This window comes from Phodopus roborovskii, unplaced genomic scaffold (assembly GCF_943737965.1).
Source record: "Phodopus roborovskii unplaced genomic scaffold, PHOROB, whole genome shotgun sequence".
NCBI lineage: Eukaryota > Metazoa > Chordata > Mammalia > Rodentia > Cricetidae > Phodopus > Phodopus roborovskii.
The window spans coordinates 19478831-19502398 of NW_026126410.1; the positions used below are offsets into that span (position 1 = coordinate 19478831).

The 23568-nt window shown below is 41.3% G+C and overlaps 1 protein-coding gene across 1 annotated transcript in view; it reads left to right on the forward strand.

Annotated features, from left to right (window-relative positions):
* Positions 1-16046, forward strand: part of Lifr (LIF receptor subunit alpha) — a 34924-nt gene extending 18878 nt beyond the window's left edge. The window contains exons 10-19 of the mRNA XM_051182509.1: positions 642-804; positions 1116-1186; positions 2443-2656; positions 5211-5390; positions 8219-8320; positions 8869-9036; positions 10732-10893; positions 12015-12108; positions 14065-14143; positions 14498-16046. Of these exons, the coding sequence (XP_051038466.1) occupies positions 642-804; positions 1116-1186; positions 2443-2656; positions 5211-5390; positions 8219-8320; positions 8869-9036; positions 10732-10893; positions 12015-12108; positions 14065-14143; positions 14498-15121 (1857 nt within the window). The 3' untranslated portion in view covers positions 15122-16046. The remainder of the gene's footprint in view (positions 1-641; positions 805-1115; positions 1187-2442; positions 2657-5210; positions 5391-8218; positions 8321-8868; positions 9037-10731; positions 10894-12014; positions 12109-14064; positions 14144-14497) is intronic.
* Positions 16047-23568: the final 7522 nt, after the last annotated feature.

Sequence of the window (23568 nt, forward strand, 5' to 3'; positions counted from 1 at the left end):
ATGTGTTAGGTCCCAAGAAATTTCTTGTCATTTAGACAAAAGCCAGTAAGTATTCTCTTGGCAACTTTAAAGCTGGTTCCTGCTTAGGGATGTATGGCTCCTCCATTAACCTGTGCCTGCGGAGCATGTTAGCACATCAAGATCTATGCCAGCCTCTAGACTCCACTCAGGCCCCACTCGAAAATGTCAGTTACAGAGTCATCCTGGCTGGCATACCCCACTCCCTCCCCTAAGCCTCTCCAGCCCTGAGCTTTGCTTCCCTCCCCCAGCTCCTCTTATTCCATGTAACCTAGCCCTTTTGGCTGCATGCTGTCTGGGCTCCCATGTGCTCTCTTTGTCCCCTATCTTTTCTCTTCCTCTTTTGACCCCATGGTGGGACTCTCCGGCCTGGCTGTGCTCCCCTGGTACCTAGGAACGGCCATATCCTCACTTTCATTCACTGTGGATAATTCTATTGACATAGTATTTCGTAAAAATTAAAACACTATAATTGCAAACTGGTGTGACATTTGGTTGGTTTATGTTACAAGTGTAGACTGATTTTATACCAAAAAGTATAATGTGTGTGGACATATTATGTATTACACATGTGTGGCATATACAAACACGCATCATATATGTATTTACTTGTTTTCAAATAGCGGAATGCCACTGTCAAAGGAGCCCAGGAGTCGAGTTACCTTGTTGCTGTGGACAAATTAACCCCATACACTCTATATACTTTTCGGGTCCGTTGTTCTACTGAGACTTTCTGGAAATGGAGCAAGTGGAGCAATGAAAAGAGACATTTAACCACAGAAGCCAGTAAGTTAGGTGATGCCACGGCTCATTACAGATGGGGAGATAGGAGGATGTGAGCCAGAGCTGCCTGGGGACAGCTACATGGCCACCAGTGTGATTTTAACCCATTTTCTGGGCCCTGTGTTCTGTAGAGGTTGAGAGCTTAGCTTCATGTAGAACTTCTCTGTTGCTTCACTTTATAAATGGAAGCCACATTTTATGGATAATTCTAGATGCCCTAGAATGAAGTTCCAAGCACCCTCATTAGTCACCAATACTGTCCACAGCCCTGCAGTTTGTGTCTTCAAATTCAGCGTTGTAAATCTCTTTCCTAGTTCCTTCACGGGGACCAGATACATGGAGAGAGTGGAGCTCTGATGGAAAAAACTTAATAATCTATTGGAAGGTAAATATCTATTGTGTCATTGGATGCTTAATTTTATTTTATTTTTTCCAATTAAACTCTATTATGGCACTCACATCGTCTCAGCACTTGAGAAGTATAAATGGAAGGATCAATGTGAGGTCCCTCTCGACTATGTAGTGTGTTTGAGGCCAGCCTGGGCAACATGAGACCTGTCTCAAAAAAAAAAAAAAAAAAAAAAAAAAAAATCCCTATTCCTTTAATGTGTCCATTTTGTTTTGAGTCCCCTGACATTTTTCCAGCCAGTGCACACCAATATTTGCTGTCTGGAATATTCTCTTCTGTCATCTGTTGTAATACTATCTATTAGTATGTATACGCTTTCTCTGGTTTTCTTCACCTTCAAAGAGGAATTTGTATTTGTCTCGTTTTGAGTTGAAATATATGAATGCATCCTAGCCAATTTTTTGTTTTTGTTTTTGTATTTTTGCTCAAATGCTTAATGTACAAATGGTAAACTGGCTTCTGTGGATACTTTAAATTTTACTTGTTTATGTAGTATTCAACTGTACTGGTAAATGGTTCATGAAATACAAAGCATTGAAATGTATACAAGGAGCCGAGGCTTCCCAGACTGGCTAAGTTTACCATCTCCCAGCCTGTATTTCTCATCACTCCTTATTCCCCAGGCACTGAAAGGGTACTTGCCTCAGTCTTAAGCTCCCTGCATTGATCATGTGAAGCCTGTGTGTGGAGAGTTCCAAAGAGAACTTGTGGGAATTGTTTCTTCTACCTTGTGGGTCCCAGGGATTGAACTTAGGTCTTCAGGCTTGGCGGCAAGAACCCTTTCCTGCTGAGCCATCTTGCCAGCCCTTCTTTCAGTTTTTGTGTATTTCCTGGTGTTTTTGTAGCAGTCATGTAGTATGTAAATGGAGAAAAGATTAAGTATGCTAGGACACTATGCCATACTGCTTTGTTTCCTCTAGTAGATCAGTCTTACATGTTTGCTTCTGGAAACTATAAAAATAAACAATTTTATATTTCTTCACATTTAAATTCCTGTAGACTTTCATACTTAACAACAAATGTGGTTTTTTAGTATTTCATGTTTTTTTTTTTTTTTTAACTATGCTCTCAGTGGATTTTAAAATTTGAGTTTCACACTACGGATAGCTTCATATTTTATTGTCACTTGTACTGAGAACTTATCCCCAGTTCCCTCCTGATGGCCTTTGCCCAGGGCCTTGTAACTTTTGCACATTTTAAAGACAGAATTTTTTTTTTTCTGTTTTTCTTAGCCTTTACCCATTAATGAAGCTAATGGGAAAATACTTTCCTACAATATATCCTGTACATCAAATGAGGAGACACAGTCACTTTCTGAGATCCTTGATCCTCAACACAAAGCAGAGATACAGCTTGAAAGAAATGACTACATCATCAGTGTGGTGGCAAAAAATTCTGCTGGCTCATCACCACCTTCTAAAATAGCTAGTACGGAAATCCCAAATGGTGAGTGCCTGGGAGAACTTACAGGAGCTGGTGGGGGAATGGAAACCCTTGGTGTTGCTTTCCTCCTATAACCCGCCCCTCCCACGCTATTTGCATATTATGCATAGGAAGGGGCAAGCACATACATGTCTACTGCTCATTGAGGGATGTACACAGCAGTATGTTTTGCTCTATGGTTCAGGTTAGCCTCAAACACACTAGATAACCAGGCTGGGACTTGAACAAGGCAGTCTCCTGCCCCAGTCTCTTACCTCAGGACACTGGGAGGGTGTCCTCAGTATTGACTTGAAGCCTATAAACGTGTGAAAGATAATAATTACTGTGTCTAATTACTTTATCATAGAGCATGGAAAGGTCTGGTTGCAGATAGTAATCTTGGGAAGAAATACTTTAACTGTTTGGTCAAAGACCATTTAAAAATATCTTTCCAAGACTAAGGGTTTCTGTTGCCAGTCTGTTTTTGCAGCCTGTTGGGCTGGGGAAAAGACACTTGTTTTGATTGGCAGCTTTGTGGTAAATTGATAATTGTTTTCCTTGTGGTTTTGTTGTTGTTGTTGTTGTTGTCATCGTCATCATTGCTTATAGTTTTCTTTATAAGTAAGGTCTTGAATAGTCTAGGCTGGCCTGGAGCTTGCTATGTAGCTAAGGATGACCTTGAACTCGCGATTCGCCAGCCTCCAAACCCAGCATTGTCATTCTTCATATTAATAAAAAAGTTTCTGAAGTCTAAAGTAGATCATTTGATCTTTGGTTTTGAAAACCAAAAATCCACATAATGTAATTTTAAAATTTCGGTGTTTCTTCTAAATTGTACCCAGATTGCCGTGAATTGCCATGTTCTTTTCCGCTCTCACATGGAGTTACTGTAGTATATATTAAGTGCACAAAGTAGTGCGTTTGAACTTGATATTCCACACATATATAGACATAACACATTTGAATCATGTTTACCCTCTGGTGACCTTTACCAGCTCCCCACCCCCCACCCCCCACCCCTCAGCCTTCCTCTTCCCTCAGTCAAAGCTGGCCAGTTTTCAGTTCCTTCCTATGCTCTTTTGCTGTCCTTCACCAGTATGGGGACCGCTTTTTATGAGGCCACTCTGACAGGAAGGAAAACAGTCCGGTTAGATCCTGCAAATGTCTCTCAGCGCTTGGTTGAGGTGGTTTCTTGGTGCTGGCCTGGTTTGTTGATTTGTCCTAGGCAGTGACCACAGAGAATTATGAAGCAGGAATGTATAGCAGGATTGTTTCAAAGACTCAGCCATGCCCCTACCGCAACATAGCCCTAAACCTGGGCAGTGGATGCTGTGGCATGTGCAGGAAAGCAGGGGTCAGAACAAGGCATCCAGCCACCCCTCGTTTGTACCCGGTCCCTTTGCAGCCTGCAGTTGCATTGTGTTGTCTTTAGTTACTGTGCGGTCTCTAACTGGAGCATTCTGACGACTTTACCTATTTGTGTGCCCTTGAGAAGGTGGTTTACCAATCTAACTGGTCACAGCTTGAACATTTCCATCTGGCAGCCCACAAGTCTGGCTGCCAGGGTCAGGCTACACAGCCTCAGCTCACATTTACATTGTGGCTTTGTAAGCACATGGAGCCAGAAAGCTGTCTTATATCCAAACCCTTCTGTATTCTAAACCAGGGGTTTGTCTAGTGTTCAGGGGTAGCTACTTTATGAACATACATTTATTTGGGGAAACTTCCTATATGTGGACTTTTTAAAAACCAAACCCTTAAATATAGATTAGTTGGAGGAGAAGTCATTTTTTTTTGTGTGTGTGTGTCCCCCTATGGGACACTCTACCCCCTTTCTTGGCTGTACTCTGCTGCCCTCCACTCTGGTCCCTCACACCTTACCTCCATCCTCACTTATCCCTTAGGCCCAGGTCCAGCTGGAAAGAAATTAACTCCCCACAGCCACAGTGCCTGTCCTCACACCCCACCCCAACCCCCAGTATCTCATGGCCTCTGGAAAATGTCCCTGTCCACAGTGGTCATCCCATTTCATGGCTTTGCTGTATCACTATTCTCCTCTCTCTGCACTGCCCCTCAAGGGTCTCCCCCAGCCCAACGTTTGGGTTGGGATGCATGAGTCCTGGAAAGCAGATGGTCAGCTCTTCCGTTTCCGGGTGCTCCGTCCATATGCTCTGTGTGACTCTTTTTCCCATGGAGCTCTGTTCAACATGGATGATGAGAGCAAGAGTTAATTGTCTCCTGGCCCAGCCTCCTGCCTTATTCCCTTACTCCACAGAGCCATGCTGTGGTCCTCATCCCAGTGCCAGCCTAGCCCCCAGTATGTCTACCTGGTTCTAGAAGATTCTCTGTTCTCTCCTCAGCTTCTTTGCAACTTATTTTCTGGATAAAGGTAAACTCTATAGCCATTCCAATAAGGCTAACACTGCAATGCTTCTTTGCTAAACATTGTTACCTAGTTCAACCACTACTTTAGAATTCATCTACAGTGAAATAATTTTTGTAACTGCTGTCCATTTTCTTGAGGCTTGTCTTCTGGTATTTCTCTGATTGCTGATAAAATGTCCTTTTCTTGCTGAAGATGACATCATAGTAGAGCAAGCCGTTGGAATGGGAAAAAGCATCTTCCTCTCCTGGCATGCCGACCCCAACATGACCTGCGACTATGTAATTAAATGGTGCAACTCCTCTCATTCTGAGCCCTGCCTCATGGACTGGATAAAGGTTCCTTCAAACAGCACCGAGACCATAATAGAATCTGGTAAGAAGAATTCATGGCTCTCCAAGGCCTTCAATGCGGGCAGGGGGGGGGGTAGGGAAGGGACATTGAAAAGCCACACAGATGTGACTAGATGCCATGGGCAGGCATGACCTGCTTTCACTTAATTCAATGTAGCTTGTGGCAAAGACTAACCCTTGGAGTTGGGTTTTACTTGTTCAGGAATTGACTCTAATAGGTCATCAAAGAGCAGCATAGAGTTGCATTTGAGTAAATTGTGTTTTTTGTTTCTTGAGGTAGGGCCTCAAACTCAGAGGTCACCTGCTGTTCCTGCTGAAATCAAAAGTGTGCTCTACCATACCCAGCTCTGAAAGTGCTCTTGATAGTGCTGTTTATAATCTGAAAATTAGAGATAAATAGCAGATACTGGAATAAATAATGGTGGTCTGTTGATGAAATAGATCAGTACGAATAATAGTCATGTCAAATATGAAACAACACAAAATACTTCCAAACAAAGAAGACAACAGAGTCTGTGCCCCTTTGCCTTAGTTTGTCCAGGACCCGGGTTGTTGAGGCCTAGCCTCAACACTTTCCTAATACGGGGACAGAGGGTATGGAGTAGGTCCAGCTGCCTCATTGAGCACCTCATTGCTGGTGACATGAGCCACCCTTGATAGGTGCAGCCTGAGAAGTGTGGCACCAGGGAGGCTTGGATCCCACAGACTAACCCTGCTTCTCCTTTTGAAGCAGAAGCCTCCTTCCCTGCAGTGCTGCAATGCCTTCTGCTGAACCAGTGTGTGCCTACACCTGTAGGGCCAGTCGTGGGTCTGTAGGTCATGATACTTCTTGAGACATCAGCTCCTGTGATGGTGAAGCAAACTGGAGAGTAAAGGCCCCCAGTTGCTGCTGCCCCTAAGACAGGTTCTGCTTGGTTACTGTTTGGAAACACTATCAAAGGGTGAAGGATTCCCCTCATTGATTAACCATATATGAGTTCAGATATTTTCCCTTTGCTTGGGCACTTGTGCAGTTGACTAAAGTCGTGGTGGCCTTCTGAGTTCCTTCCTTTCTCCTCTGGCCACCCTCTACCCTCCATCCTTCTCGTCTCTGCACCTGTCCTCAATTCCTCTCCTGTGGGACTGGCTTGACTAAGCCTCACACTGAACCTCTGATCTCTCCTTTCCCTCCTGGGATTTCAGAAGAAGTGAGGTACACTGGCACCGGGCAATGTAGGCAGTGTTTCTGGAAGAACAAATCGTGGCTAAAGTCCCTGAGGATGCAGAGAAGTTGCTGTGATAGCTGCCACTATCCAGTGGCTGAGAGGACAAAGGCACAGACTTCTTGGGAAAATGCTCTGGGTCGCACAGTTGAGGTTCAATGGTCTCAGAATTCAATTGAAGCACTGCTCAGAGCTTCAAAAGGCTGGATAGCACACTTGGCTTTTACTTCCTGCTGAGCTTCTGGGCTGAACCCTTCTCTCCTCCTCCTTATGCTGCTTCCTCTCCTTCAACTCTCCACTCCCTTTTATGATATCTGCATCACGCACCAGTCCCTTTTAAGTGGCATACTCTATTCAATATTGATAATACATAATTTTACCCTAAGACGAGGTATGGGTTTACCTGCAGTACAAAACTGTAACGTCACGTATACCTTTCCTGCAATGAGCAATGAAGAGAGGCACAAATTGGAATGCACTTGGTGGAGTTGAACTTTCCATCAATATTTACTTAGTACTTGGAAACACATAGCACATAGCAAACACTTTAGAAAAAATAGTGTCGGGAGAAAAGTTAAATAGACACAAAACTTCCGTTCTCCTTTAGAGCATGCAGTTTTGAGGTCAACGATCTCACAGTGACCTGTGGAGTTTAGGTGTTCTTTGGGCATTCGATTTAAGAAACCATTGAATTAACCACACTGGAATGGTTGTGAACCGATGCCTCCTTCATTGATAAACTTTATTAAGGCATTATCTTATGCCAAGGCGAGCCTCTTGACTGCTTTCCACCATCCTCTTGTTCCGGTCTTCGTGGACTTGATGAGTATTTCCCTTAAGATCCCACACATGAGAATTGTGGTTACTCTTGTGCTTGTGTCTTCCCTGTGCTTGCCAGCTTCTCAGTGTTGGGAAGTTGGCTCTGTGCATTTCTGTGTTTCTCATGTCTCGCATGTTTCATTGAGGTGTGTAACTATTAGTACATTAAAAGGCACTTTATGAGCTGAAGAAAGAGAATCAACTAGAAGAGGGTGGGGTGCACAGAAGGGAAGGTGGGACAAGAGACCCAAGGGTAAGGACAAACGTGTGAAGATGCCATGATGACTTACTTCATGTGCTAACCTAAAACAATAATTTTTAAGTAAAGTAAAGATACTTCCTTCTGTGCCTTGCTCAGTGAGTGTTAGGAAGAGAAGCAGATTCCAAAGCCTGGTTCCTTTTTCCTGAAGCTTTGAGCTAGAGTGGAGTTTTTCCATCTTTGGGACCAGGGGAGCGATGTCATGTCTTGCGATAGGAAAGCAAAAGCATTTGTTAAGGCACTGTGACCATGCAGTAGCACTGTGAACTGACTGGATGGCCTCTGCGAGGCAGGAGCAGGGTGTCAGCCTCAGTCATCTTTCTTTTCAGTGTCACCCGGTGAGCGAGAAGCTTTTCATTAGTATAGAAGTGGAGGTGTTCAAGTTTTGCTTAATACTCCTAAATTTTTATCAACTTTATCTTAAAAAGTACCAGTACGTTTTTATAATATATCCATTTGCAGTTAAATTTGACAGTTTTAGCATGTTATACCTCTTAATGCTTCTAAAATAAATATTCTTATGTGCCTGTATATACTTATGAAGGTCCACTGGTTTTGTTCATTCTACAGATCAATTTCAGCCAGGAGTAAGATATAATTTTTATCTCTATGGATGCACTAATCAGGGGTACCAATTATTGCGTTCTATAATTGGATATATAGAAGAATTAGGTAAGTTAAATGGGTGAGTTATTTAAAGTTTGGCTAACATGAGAAATTGTAAATAGACAAATAATAGCAAGAGTAAGTCTCCAAAATATATTGAGTTTAGTTGTTTAGATCAAGGTAGATAAAATAATTTCTATCACAGAGTTTAAATTTTTTAAGCACTTATTCTTCACCTGCTTGTTTATTTCACAGTTTCAGTATTGACATTGAGAAAGTTAAATCATGGCTGTCAAAACTTCTTGATTTGTGTTTACAGAAGCTTAAACTTGGATGTGTGTTCAGAACTAAACAGAGGGGAAGATTTGAAGTCTGTTTGCGTAGTCGCTTAAAGATGTGGCACAAGTTAATCCTAGATGTGTGCCCTGTGTGAATGTTGTGATTCCTTCCTGAGTTCTGCTGGTCATTAGTGTAGAAGTGTTGTTCCACTGCATGTAGAGTTCATGGCTGAGAAGAGAATACAGGTTAATGCCAGGGATAGGTGTTTCTGAATCCAGGCATCTCAGAAGCTATTGCTGCGCCACCCTAAAGCAAGTGATTTCTTGTTTTGACAGCTCCAATTGTTGCACCAAATTTTACTGTGGAAGATACGTCTGCAGATTCAATATTAGTAAAATGGGAAGACATCCCTGTGGAAGAGCTCCGTGGCTTTTTAAGAGGGTATTTATTTTACTTTCAGAAAGGAGAGAGAGATACACCTAAGACAAGAACTTTTGAGACAGGTGGGTTAAATGCTGCCTTGGTTATTGTGCATATATATATATATATATATATATATATATATATATATGCTAATATTATATATTATATATGCTAATATTATATAAGTTAATATTATATATGTGTTGTGTGTGTATATACATATATATATGAGAGAGAGACTTTCACTAGCCATAAAATAAAGGCTGATGCATAGCTAAATAATTGTTTCCATGACTGTCTGAAAAGATATACAATAAATAACATGTAAACTCTTCAAGAGTCAAAATTGTTTAGTTTAAATCCTTTCATTATAAGTCCCACAGAGCCGTGACCACTTCTTGCTAGTGTTGCATGCTCCATACCTTAGCATATTATTCATTTGTTAAAACATGGTTTTGTATTTAATAACAAAAGAGGTAGAATTGAAACACACACACACACACACACACACACACACACACACACACACACACAAGAATACAAAGAATGGGTTCCGAGTCTGCTGGGCATCTCTGCCGGTAGAGAACAGAATGAAGATTTTCTAGTCATGCAAGGCTGTTCTGCCTTTCTTTGGGATCTGCTAGAAGGAGGAAGTGAAGGCACCCAGGAAGGATCTGGTGGGTGGAGTAGGGATACTTCAAGCACTTTTTTTTTTTTAATCAGTGACCAATCTTTATGTGATGGTAGCAATGTGAGCCTGAATTTGCTCACCCAGTGTGGTGATGCTGCTCTGTGAACGTGGTAGGGGAGGGGAAAGGATCATCTGAAGGAGTTAAATCCTCAGCCATCCTTTTTGAACACAAATGGACCAAGAACTGGCTACCTAGGCTTGCTGTTGTGAAATCCAGCTAAACTCTTAAAGAATGGACACCTGACAGCAGAGTGGTTGATAGAGGCGAGGAGGAGCCAGAGGGAAACGGCTTCATTCTTTGTTTTATACTTTGAATTTCCTTCCTTCCTTCCTTCTTCCTTCCTTCTTGTCTTTTTCTCTTCCTATCTTTTTAATTAATTTTTGACATTTATTTCACTTGATCTGTTGGGGGTGGTGGTGGTGGCAGTAATACCAGGACCTAACCCAGGCACTTGAATAGATTTTTGGAGCCCTTTCCCTATGGTGGGGATACCTTGCTCAGCCTTGATGCAGTGGGGAGGGGCTCGGTCCTGCCTCAACTTGGTGTGCCACACTTGGAAACCTCTTCATTTTGTCACTCGCTGTTTATTACTACTTGGCTCTTTCAACTCTCGTCTTGCATTATTTTGGTTGAGACTTTCATAAATAACCCTTGCCATTGAAGTGGCCCAAAGGCACCCTCACCGTGTCTTATTGTTGAGAATTCCCACCACGTGGGTTCTTTCCTAAGGACTGAGGTCATGTCTATTGCTCTCCACCTTGCCCCATCCAGCCTCTGATGCTGCTTCCAAAGAGTCTGTGTTGAGAGCCTTTGAGTTTCAGGGCTTTCCCTTAGTCACAGACAGGAAAGCGATTTTTATGGCTTGCCTGTGTATGCCAGGCATTGTTCTAAAGAGTATGCCTGGAAACTTTACCGGTCACTGGGAGCCAAGCCCAAGTTTAGGGTAGTTTAGATGGTGTCACTGCCAGAGATAGAATGGAATGAGGCCCCAGATCCTTGGCTGGGTGTGACCAGCAGCCAGACTTGTTGATGTCTGAGTCTTTAAAATGACCTTAGAATGAGTAAGAATATTCTTCGTTTCAGGTCATTCTGACATCAAACTAAAGAATATCACTGACATATCCCAGAAGACTCTGAGGATTGCCGATCTTCAGGGTAAAACCAGTTACCACCTGGTCCTGCGAGCCTATACGCATGGTGGACTGGGTCCTGAGAAAAGCATGTTTGTGGTGACCAAGGAAAACTGTAAGTTTAACACTGCCCTAGAAATACCTTCCCCAGCAAAGTAATAACAACTCTAGCATCTGGGGACTGTCCAGGCATCTTTGTTCCAAGCTCTAAGGCAATGATTCTCAACTTTCCTAATGCTGTGACCCTTTAATACAGTTCTTTGTGTTGTGATAACCCACAACAATTATTTTCATTGCTACTTCATAACTGTGACTTTGCTACTGTTATGACTCCTAATGAAAATATACTTTTTTTGAAATAGAAGTTTGTCAAACGTGTTTTGACACACAGATTGAGAACCATTGCTCTAAGGTTTCACACTTTATTGCATTTTATGTTAGAAAGAGGGGAGTGTTAAAAGTCTACGAGAGGACTTTTTTGTTTTTTTTGTCCATTATTTCAAATTACTTCCTGATGAGTATGTAAGAAATTAATTAATTTAGGGATGCACCCAAAATCTAGAATCCTAACTGCATAGTAGATGTGGTTTTTTGTTTTTTATCCAGTTTAAATGTTTTCCCAAGCTAGTTTGATTTTTAACGTGTCTAGAGAAATGTGTAAAAAATACTCTCTAAATGTTAGTAAATCACCACACTTGTAAATCTAAGGTGGCAATAGACAAGGTAGGGCAGGAGCCCTTGCTGTCTCTCACCATGAGAGACTTGGGTCATCTTCAGTCTTCCCTCTACCAGAGGGAGCCCACACCCAGGTCTGAAGCCCTGACCCAGGATGCTGTATACTAAAGCAGTGTTTCAGTGGGAGGTGATGTTGCCCCCACCACCCCTGAGACAGCTCGCCAATGTCTGCTGATATTTTTGACTGTAGAAACTGGAGTGCTACTGGCATCTCATGGATAGAGACCAGGATGTGGCTAAGCCTCCCACAGTACCCAGGACAGCCCTTCTCACCCCTCCTCACACCAGAAACATCTGGCCTCTCTGTCACCAGGGGCAGAATTGAGCAATTCTACTCTGTTTTGAGGTGTCCTTGGACCAGTTAGATTTTTTTTTTTTTTTTTTTTTTTTTTTTTTTTTTTGTCTCTTTGAATGATAAATTTGAATGTTTTCTAACTTAAGTGTATTCTGTACTCATTACTCCAGTGGTGATTTTCAGTATTTATAACTGTTTCTTTTCAGCCGTGGGATTAATTATTGCCATCCTCATCCCAGTGGCTGTGGCCGTCGTTGTTGGAGTGGTGACAAGCATCCTTTGCTATCGGAAGCGAGAATGGTAATGGTACCTGAGTATTCACCTGCTTGCTTGTTTGTTTAATGGCTTCATTATTCAGTCATTTTGTGCAAATGAGTCAAATATGCTCTTTTTACTCAGAATGTTAACTTCAATATCAAGTAAGAATATGACACTTTATTGAAAATATTTAAGAACTAATTAGAGTAAAAGGGTACATTCCACCTGCTGTCTTTTCTAATAATTTATAGTAATGGCAAATTTGTCTCAAAGATATTTTCACCCAGAAATTGGCAATGGCTATCTGCAGGAATTGATGGAACTTCATGATTGAGATTGCACAGTCTTGATGCCCCAGTAGAATCCCTTCTTTCATTGATTTACTTATCATGTATGAATGCCCCTTCCATGAGAAAGGGCTTATGGTTGTGAAGAAAGCAAGCCTAGCCTTTAGAGTTCCACAGCACAGTGAGAGAAAGGGTCAGGAAAGCATGGACGTCTGTAAAAGGGATGCTTCCAGATTGTGAGTGGACGCCCGGTGAGAGGAACAGGGAGGCAGGAACCAGAAGGAAGAGGTGATCAGGGAGGCTGCCTTGTGAAGAGCCCTGAGAAGTACCAAGAGGCAAATGAACTTTCTAGAGAGAGTGGTTTCAGTGAGGCTCTGAACTGGGGGCACTATATAAGAGAGGTACGGGTGTGGGGCTGAACAGAGCAGCTCAGGGAAGAGTAGGGTTGACCGCCAGGAGCTGTCCGCACCAGGAGAGGACAGGAGACTGGAGTCAGCACAGGAAGCCTTCACTTTCTTTAAAATGCCATTGTTTATGACAGAAAGACTGTGTCCTGACAATCCTGGCTTCTAAATGGAAATAGTAATATTTACAAATAGAGAAACGAGAATTTCAGTTTTAAAAAACAGAGCTGGAACATTCAGACTCATGTCAGCATAGTCACTGTTCTTCAGGAATTACAAATAATGGAGTCCTTGGTAGTTCCAATTCTAAAAATATAGAATGTTGAGCAAACCTCATTTTCCCTGATACTGAATTTTTACCTGAAATTTGTAGCATTTCTATTTTCTTTAGCTCAGATGGCAGTGTCCTTGCCATTCATGGCTGTCACCTTTAATACTTTCTGTTATTTTTTTAACCTGGTATGGTGACTCATGGCAGTAATCCCAGAACTAGAGAGGTGGGGGCGGGGTGGGGTGGGGGGAGAGCCACAGGTTCAAGGCCTACTTTGACTAAGTGGACTACCTGAGACTCTACCTACAAAAACAAACAAAAAAGCAACAACAACAAAAAATAGAAGTTGGGCAGTGGTGTTGCATGCCTTTAATCCAAGCACTCGGGAAGAGCCAGGTGGATCTCTTTGGTTCAGGATCAGACTGGTCTACAAGAGCTCGTTCCAGGACAAGCTCCAGAGCTACACAGAGAAACCCTGTCTTGAAAAACAGAAAGAAAGAAAAGGAAGGAAGGAAGGAAGGAAGGAAGGAAGGAAGGAAGGAAGGGAGAGAGAGAGGAAGGGAGGGAGGGAGAGAGGGAGGAAAAGAGGGAGGGAGGAAGGAAGGAAATAGAACTAATTTTTAAAAATGTAAGTGCTCACTATACTTAACCCACCTTAGTTGAGGGCTTCCATGCCAGTCCCGAACCTGTGACAAGCAGAGGACTGCTAATATGGAAAAGTCCCTTGAGTAACTGACCCTGCTTAATCCAGATTGCAATGAAAAATTGGCAGTATTTCGTGTGAGACATGATCGCGGACATCTCTGCAAATTATTTACTTTCATTTCCTTGAGCCAAATAAGGCCTTGTAGCTCAAGCACAGAGCCGTGGTGCTAGGCCTGCACACCAGAGCCCTGTGTTGGAAGCTTCCTTCTGGGTCTCAGGTGCTCATTGGCATTGTCGTAGAAAAGTCTCCAGCTACTTTGAATGACATCCTCATTTTGTTACAAAATCTATGCTCAACAGTTACTAAATCTGATTCATTCTTTATTTGAAGGATTAAAGAAACGTTCTACCCTGATATTCCCAACCCAGAAAACTGTAAAGCCTTACAGTTTCAGAAGAGCATCTGCGAGGTAACCCTTCCTTCCATACATTTGTCTTTGAGGACAAAGGGGCCCCCTTCTGTCTTTTGTGAGAAGCTTGAGATGTGTGAGTGTCAGCCTAAGAAAAAAGTATGAAGAAGGTAGCTTTAACATCTGTTGAATGTCTAGAGTTCTCCATCTCCAGTGTTTTCTTTTCTGCTATGAATAGTAAGGAAAATATTGATGTGGGGGAAAAAAAAAACCAAGTAGCTTTGCTCTGGATATGGACTCCATAGCTGCAGAGGCCAGTGTTTATAAACAGATGCAAAGGGGGATAAAAGTAAAATGCAAGTCTTCCTGTAGCACACAGTGTTGTTCTAACCACTGTTCCAAATGTATTTCCAGGGAAGCAGTGCTCTGAAGACATTGGAAATGAATCCCTGTACCCCAAATAATGTTGAAGTTCTGGAATCTCGATCAATAGTTCCTAAAATAGAAGACACAGAAATAATCTCCCCAGTGGCTGAGCGTCCTGGGGAAAGCTCCGAGGCAGACCCCGAGAACCACGTGGTTGTGTCTTACTGCCCACCCATCATCGAGGAGGAAATAGCCAACCCCTCAGCAGATGAAGCGGGAGGGAATTCCCAGGTTGTGTACATTGATGTTCAATCCATGTATCAGCCTCAAGCCAAACCAGAGGAAGAACAGGGCATTGACCCTGGGGTGGTGGCAGGCTATAAGCCACAGATGCGCCTCCCCATAAACTCTGCTGCGGAAGACACAGCAGCAGAAGATGAAGCAGATAAAACTGCAGGTTACAGACCCCAGGCCAATGTGAATACGTGGAATTTGGTCTCTCCAGATTCCCCAAGGTCCACAGACAGCAACAGTGAAATTGTCTCTTTTGGGAGTCCGTGCTCCATCAATTCCAGGCAATTTTTGATTCCTCCTAAAGATGAAGACTTTCCTAAATCTAATGGAGGAGGGTGGTCCTTTACAAACTTTTTCCAGAACAAACCAAACGACTAACCGGTCATCCTTTGCCACTTCAGTCTGCCATCTCAACAAGCTCTCACTGCTGGTGTCCCGGCAGCCAGCTGTCGGGGCATTCCTGGAGGGACCCTGCAAATGTTGAGCCAGGGACCTTCATCCCAGGCAAGTGACACTAGAAGCATTAACGTGCTTTTAATGTATCCTAAAAGCCAAAGTACAGTGACTCAGAGACCTCAGCCACAGAAACTCAAGATCTGAAGCTGGTTTTGATTGAGCCAAAGAATCCTCCACAAGGATTTCACTACTAACTCTGCCTAGTACATATATATATGCAAAACAAATCTCACAACTGTCTGTTGTTAGTGGTTTTCTCATCTTTGTATGTTGTGGAATTCCAAGTGGATTTACAGGCAAGGAAGAAAAATGTACAAGTCAAAATAATGCTGATTTGCCTGACATTTATTGCAGTCCAGAGGAAAACCAAGCACAGATTTTAAAACTTTTATGATGTCTCTATCCACAGCATTTCCAAAAGAGACTCTAGTTTTTAATGTAGCAGCAGCTATTCGGTGTTCTGTTTGGTTGAGTGCACTGATGTCTGTGCCTCTCCAGTGTTCCAGTTGATGGAGTGTGCTGATTTCTCTGCCTACTGTATCATAGTTATCAAACAGTTGTCTCAGGGGTACAAACTTGGAAAAACAAGTGTGACACTGACCAGCCCAAATCAGAATCACATTGTCCTGCTTTGAGTGGACATGAAAGCCTTTCTCCTATCACATAGCTTGCATAATAGCTTCCATTGTGCGGCCCATTGTCCTCTAGTTGGAAATTTCTAGAACTGTCTCCAAATTTTCTTTGTGTTTTTGTTTTGTATTATAGTGTCTGCTTTATAAGAGCAAATCCAACATTATTCACAAGTATATAATTGTGATGAGTTACTGTGTAAGATGACTACTAAGAAATAGCTCCTGGTGTATGGCAATCCCATCACTCTGATAAGGCTCAGTTCACCATTAAGCCTGATCAATAGCTGGTGATGATCTTTGGGGCCTCTCAGTAGCTTTCTCTTCCACTCCTGAGTCACAGTCCCTCCTCCCTCAGGCAGTTGGTGGTCTAGACTCTTCAGACCCAGTCTTCAAATCCATAAAGGGAGATTATTTCTCTCCAGAGCAGCTAGTAGAGGGTGATTTTAATAGAAGTCATAAAACTCATGGAATTGGAGGATAGTGGCTGGTGATTGTTCTGTAAGACGTGATGAGCAGGATCCTGAACACAGCACCCTCCATCCATCCTGGTTTCTCAAGAGCAGTGTGTACAGTGAATGTGGTTCTTGGAAAAGCAGAGTAAAAACCTAACATGTATCTGTTCTGCCTTTGTCAAAGTTCGTTAGTTTGAGACACCTGAGTAGAAAATCTTGGTTTTGTGTCATCTGAAATCCCCCCAAATTTGCAGGTAATGAATTGGGTTTTGTTGTTGTTGTTCCTATGAACGTCTTTATTTTTACCTTTTTGTTGTTGTTTGTTTGTTTTTTATTTTTGAGACAGGGTCTCATTATATATCTCAGCTGTTCAAGAACTCACTGTGAAGACCAGGCTGGCCTCAAACTCAGAGGTACACCTGCCTCTGCTTCCTGCGCGCTGGGATTAAAGGCATGCACCACCATGCCTGGCCTCATATTTTATTTTTTAAAAAAGGCATGTGGGAAAAAATGTAGGATGACAAGGGACAAAAATCTAATAGTCAATGCATGATCCTGTTTTTAACCCTAGCATTCAACTACAATTTGGAACTTCATGATATGATGGTATGTGGAATGAAATAGAATTTGTTATGCATTTATATAATATAAAAGGTAGATAATAACTCTTAGACATTTTTTCAGCAATGAAAAGTACTCCAAACAGTTTAATTTGTCTTCCTTGTGCCCTCTATGGCTCCTTTCTCCACTCTCCACCCCGCCACTCAGAGCCCGGGCTGCCTCTTCCCCCTGCCATGTCTTGTTACTGCCTTGCTCCTCTTGCCCTCGGCTCATGCCTCCTTCCCCATTATCGGTTTTGTATTCCATCCACTGAGGATAAGTGTCTGGAAAGGTAGTAACTTCTTGTCCTGAACTCCATTAATCTGAGAACACAAGGAAAGGGCAGAGGAAATAGACTCATCCTGTCATCAAAACATGTCCTTTTCACATGGGTGTCTAGAGTGAGGGCCATTTAAAGTGCTGCTCATCTCATGCTGCCTCTGAATCCCATTCTCAAGGGCCACTGGGCTGCTGAGAGGCAGGGTGCTCAGGGATTATTTTAAGACAGTATGGCTTGGGACTGAGGCTAAGGCAGACTGCCTGGTCTTTCCCCATTGAATTGAAGACAGCTGTATCCCTGTGCAGTGTTATTGCCTCAGCAATTCCTCCTGAGTTGTGCATATAGAACAGGAAGAGAACAGGGCAGAAAGGGACATACAGGACATGTTGTCACCCTTTTGTAAGCCTGTTTCACTCAGATCCCCTGTGATTAGGCATTAAGATACCCTTAATTACTTAACCAGGCTTTTGGCATGAGAGCTGTGAGTTTTGTACTGCATTAATTACACATACCTTCCGAATCCTCCCAGCTTTTGAGCCGGTGGTGTCCAGGGATTGAGATGGTTGTCCTGCAAATCTAGAAAGCTGTGTTTGTTTCTATGCTGTGTGATAGAGGTGCTTTTGTTCCTGCTGCTGGTAACAGAAGCAGCCATTCATTGGGAAGCTTGAGGGAGGAAGTGTCAGCCTCATTTTCCATATTAGCATTGCTCTCATGGTTCATGGAACTTGAAGGCTTGCATTCAGAACACCCAGTACTATCATACTCACAAATGGTAGAAAGTCACATTCTTAGACCTTGCAAACTGAAGTCATGTTAGAAATTTCTCCTGTGCTGGTAATACTATCTGTATTTATCACATATCCCAGGCCTTTCCATGTTAATTAAATGCAAGGCTAGAGAATTTTCCTTCCCGATAGGAATTCAGAAGTAACATCGTGGCAATTTTCAGTTAAGGTACCCTTAATATATCAATGTGCAGAAAGTATTATCTCAAAGTTTCTTGCTGCTTAGACAATCTGGAGAAACTTGTTTGTTTGCACTAAGGTAATTTTTGCTGTTTCCTGTTTCAAACTGTGTTAGAATTAGTGAAACACCGTTTTAAAGGATTCTGGAAGTGTAATAACTTTGTTTTCCAAGTGAGGTATGGAGGAGGGGTCATGAGCTGCTAATGCCAGGCACACAGTGAAAGCCCAGTGGCTGTATTGATGAAGTCCCTTTCTAGTGTTACAAATTCAGCAGAACTGTGCAGAAGGATGATAAGGCTTGAATATATCTGAGAGATTTGAATATACTGTGGGAACAGCTCCACAGTTTGAGGAAAGACCAAGAAGACTCACCAGACATTTCAAAGACATTTCCTTTGAACAGATACTTCTTGCTAAAACAGTTTCATGCTGTCATATCTGTCTTCCCTCTTTTATCCAGAACCAAAAAAATATTGCAGAAGGAAGGGGGAAAAGTGTGGCCAAATTTACAGGACATTAATCTTTTTGATATAACCCTAGAGTATCCTTTAAATTCATTTAGTTTGAATCATGATTCTATCCCTGAGCTATTTATACTGGTTAAACCTCTTAGTTTGCTAGGGTTGTTAGATTTTTTTTTTTTTTTACTCCTTTTCAATTACTACTTTTATCTTGATAATTGCATGATCATGTTCATGCTGATTATAATACAGATGAATTATTTTTAAATGAAGACATAAAGGATAGAAAATGACATTCAGCTGAGCAATATCAAGTTTTGTTTCATCTTGTTAGAGTTCCTGGGGTTACAATTTGGTCTAGAATATCCACATGCTTTTAATTATGATTTTAGAATATGACTGGATTCCATTATTTTAACCAGAGTAGTACCTCTTCTCCCTGCATTATGAATGATAATTTTGTCCAATGTGTAAACAGAATTTGCTTAAGTTAAATTCTAACTGTGGTATACTTTTATTATAAATAAACCGTAATTGATTGCACATTAACCAAATATGAATACATGATAATTTACATTACTTTTTGGTTGCTAGAACTGAATACTTTAAAAATGAAAAAAATGCTGAGAAAAATTAATGTTTATTACATAAATGTAAAGGTGTCTTCAAGTTCACCTTTGTATTGGTCAATCAGAACTTTAAAAGAAATCAAACTATTTCAGGCTTTTTGTTGTACTTATGCTTAAAATATTGGGTATGTCTAATTGGCTGGCTACTTAAATTTCCTTATATGCACTTTTATTTTTAATTATTCCATTTTAAATGTGCAATCTTAACTTCCAGGAATTCTAGTGGTATATCCTCAAATATCAAAATATTTTTCACTGTTCATCCCATCTTTCTTAAGTCACGGGCAATTTAGTACTTTAGCAGGTGGTCGTAGAACAAAATGATGAAATATAGTTTTCAGATGGTAGTCTCCCCATTTCATCCAAATGCTGTCACCCTCTTCTCCTAGTAGTTGATTATTAGCCCCCAGTTCCTACAGTTTAATTTTCCTTCCAATGTATTACTTAAGAAAATATGAAGTACCACGGTGAAGCATTGGGGAATAACCCTTTTCCACTCCTCATGGTGGGGTAGATATTATGGGATACCCTGAGACAGAGCAAGTAGTGAAACACATCCCATTCAGGGTTGCTATGAAAACATGGTTCTAGACTGATATCCTGAGTCTGAGATGATTCTAACTTATAGGCATGTTCAAAGGTAAAATACATCTAAAAATACAGTGTTCCTAGTAATATTTCTTCAAAATTATTTTTACCAAATCTCCCATTTGCTGGTCATAAGCCATTATCCCTGTAACACTAAGCAATTGCCATTTTTTTTCTTTCAGAATTGCATTACAGTGTGTTGCTGTTTACAAAATATACAAACTGTGAACAGATATAAGTTTTTGTCTTTTATAAGGTTTGTGGAATGAATGTTTTTTTAAGATGGTGTTATGTTAAATATTTTTAGGTTTTTATAAATAGTGTTTACTAACTTTTGTTTGGTCAGGTGTGTGTATGTGTAGCTAAGAAAAGACAGACATTGTAGTTCCCACAGTTTCCTTTTTCATTTCCTGTAAAGTTACCACTACAGACATTTGTGTTAATACAAATGACCGATTATGATGTGCAATACCTAAAATCATGTTTAATCCTATAAGGAATCTTTTAAATATGCATATACAGGAAGTAAACCAGATTGATGTGTGTCTCTGTGATTCACTGAGACTCACAGACTTCTAAGTTGAGTGTGGAATAAAACAACACTCACAGAGATCAATAGCTGAGGTATTTCCAGCCTTGTGAAATTTTGGATATTATATTGCTGTTAGAATGGGAAATTTAAACATTTTATATCATAATTTCAGAATTTAACTTCCATGTCTTTCAGGAAACATGATTATCACAAGAACATAGAATATGTAAATAACCTATTATTAAGACACAAATATAAAACTAGTATCGCTTGGCTGTTAATTCTATAAAGATGTTATCTATGTCTGTTTTTAAAACATGCATGTATTTAACAATTTTATCATAGTATTGTCATGGAAAGAAATAAATATATTTTCTTACATCTTACCATGGTGCATTTGGTCATTATTGGTCTGGAGGTCTTTTCCTGCATGTCTCAAATGTTTAGGAAAAGTGGCTCTCTCTTTTATGTTTTGTTTTTGTGTTTACTCTATCCCATAAAAATTACAGTAATGCTAAAACAATTGCATTACAGTGATGCTAAACCAGTCACAGAAACCTTAGACTTGGTATTTGATGACATTGCTGTGCTGTTGATAGCACCTTCTATTTGCTCTGTTACATTGATGTTATATTTATAGAAAAAAGAATGATTTAAGTGAGAACCTTATATATTAATAAATAAAATTAATTTATAGAAAAAGGGAACCCAGCATTAGCAAATAATAGATCATTGCCACGCATGATCTTTAGTCTCAGATAGAACTAGGGAGGCAGAGGCATATGGATCTCTGAGTTCAAGGCCAGCCTGGTCTACATAGTTGCAGGCCAGGCAGGACTACATACTATCTCAAAAACAGAAGGAATGGAAGGAGGGAGAGAGGAAGGGAAAAAGGGAAAGAGGAAGAAAGGGAGAGGAGGAAAGGGGTGGGAGGGAAGGAAAGAAGGAGGAGAGGGAAGGAGGGAGGGAGGGAGAGAAAAGTGTTGATCCTTAAAGCAAGGGTTTTAATTTATTTCTCCAAAGACAGACAAATATTTCAGGAGTTTCTGGGAAGGCATTAAAATTTCATCTTACGGAATCTTGAAATACAGTCACTGACTTTGCAAAACTCTACTTATTTTAAAGTATGCAGTGCCATTAGAGGCTGAAAGAGAGAAATAAAGTTCTTTGTCCTATGTAGCTAGCTCAGACTTAGCAAGAGCAACAACCAGAGCATGAATGGGCCTGCCTTTCGCCTGTAAAAGTGCAATTCAGTTGTAAATTAGTGGTGAAACACATGTTAATATTTAAGTGCTAGGAAAGCTTACACATATGGTCTGTACTTTGGGGAATTCTCAATGCAGAACTTGTTCCCAGAAGGTGAGTGCTGGAGCCAAATGTATACTGCCATTACCTTCAGGACCTGAAAAGGCTGAAGAGAAGAATGGTGGGCTTATTAGGAAAAAGAAATACATGAGATGGATGAATAAATGGTAATGCATGATATCCAACATCACAGTACAATGTTGGCCAGCAAACCTTGGTCCTTGACAAAAGAACTATAGAATTCATTTTAAATGACCTATACATTTGACCCAGTCCCCTTTCCCATGCATGGCCAACAGTAAAACTGATTTCAAGACATTTAGTCTTTTTAACCCAGGGAAATTGAGATGATGAGAGATGACATGAACTGATTCAAAATTAAATTGGAGATGATTTGTATTCTTAGAAGATCAGTCTCGGGTTGTGGGAATAAGAAAAGCATTGGAAAATGATTTTTGATAAGCTGTCAAATAGAAATAATGTTAGAATGAACAAAACCCCAGTGCATTGATCTTTCTGGTGGCTAAATGCTTGAAAGGGAGAAATAATTTTAAGTTCCAGCTCAGATTTAAATCATTGTCCCCTTATGGCCCCAGCCAGCCTGTCACCACTGCAGACTTGTGTCAGTGTGCCAGGCCACCTGAGAGGAAGCCATAACTGGACTCTTTCTTTCCCTCTTTTCCTCACCATCACCCGCTCCCCTTAGAGAGCTGATGGTGCCAATGTATGGAGCCACAGGAAGCAGTATTGAGAGTGGATGGCATGCCCTCACCTCTACTTGCCCAGCCACAGTGCAGACAGCTTACACAACCATCAGAAATGAACCGTGAGTTTTTATTTTCCCCATACCACAGATGCTATAGGCTGGGGCTGCTTTCTCTGTTTTCAAGGTTGCTCTGAAAACTGTTCCCATGTGTGAGGGTACACAATCCTATCCAGGTTCCGAAGCTCACCACTGGTCACTTGGACCATACTGAAGGGTGCTCAACCTCTCTCGAATCCCAATCATCTTAAAACCTGGGCCTTAAGACATGTGAGAAGAATGCTTAGGCTATTATGGACCAACCACATGATTCTCTGCAGGAGACATGCTTGCTTTCGACATGCCCCCTTTTCTGGCCAGCACTGTAAAGGTGTAAATACTTGCATATTAGTTTAGACACACATTTTCTCGCACTGTTCAACTTCCCAGAAGTTGACAGCAAACATCAAAAGCCTTAGGAGAGCCTGGACATCTGTTTCATTGGAGTGCTGCTGGAGCTCCACTTTCCTTAGGTAGCCTCTTCGGCCCTCAAGTCTCTGTTGCATGTTGTTGGGTCATGGGAGCTTCTGCCAGGGTCCTTAGGACCTCAGTCCTTTGCTCGCTGTGGCATTTCCTGCATTTCCTGAGGCACCATGCACCTTTCCAAGGCCTTGGGGATGCTTCATTTGGAAATCAGATGGGGTGGAGAAGCCCTGGCAATCTTACAGTCACAACTGGGTGCTGTATTGGCCACGTGTAGAGACTTGGCAAATCTTTGAGTGTGCCTTGAGGAAAGGGAAATGACAAGTGCAGTCCCTGGTTATTTTACACAGGGTGATTCCTTCGGTGCAGTCTCCAACCATGAAAAGATGAAGAACCCTCATTAAACTTCTGTCCTTGCACTAAAAGTGTCCTGTCATATTTATAGGCAAATCTTGATTAGATAAATCAATACTAAAAAAAAAATTAGTTAAAAGACATTTACATACTCTTGGGCAACATTGATCTTTTTTTGGCATTTTACTTTTTGTCATTTTAAACATGGTGTATGTTCTATGTGGAAACTTGTTTCATTTATTTACTATATCTTGAAAATCTTATCAACAGTATTTTTAAGACACTGTTCTGTTGTGTATGTATAATATGCCAACAGATAGATGATACATGAATTATCTAATTATAT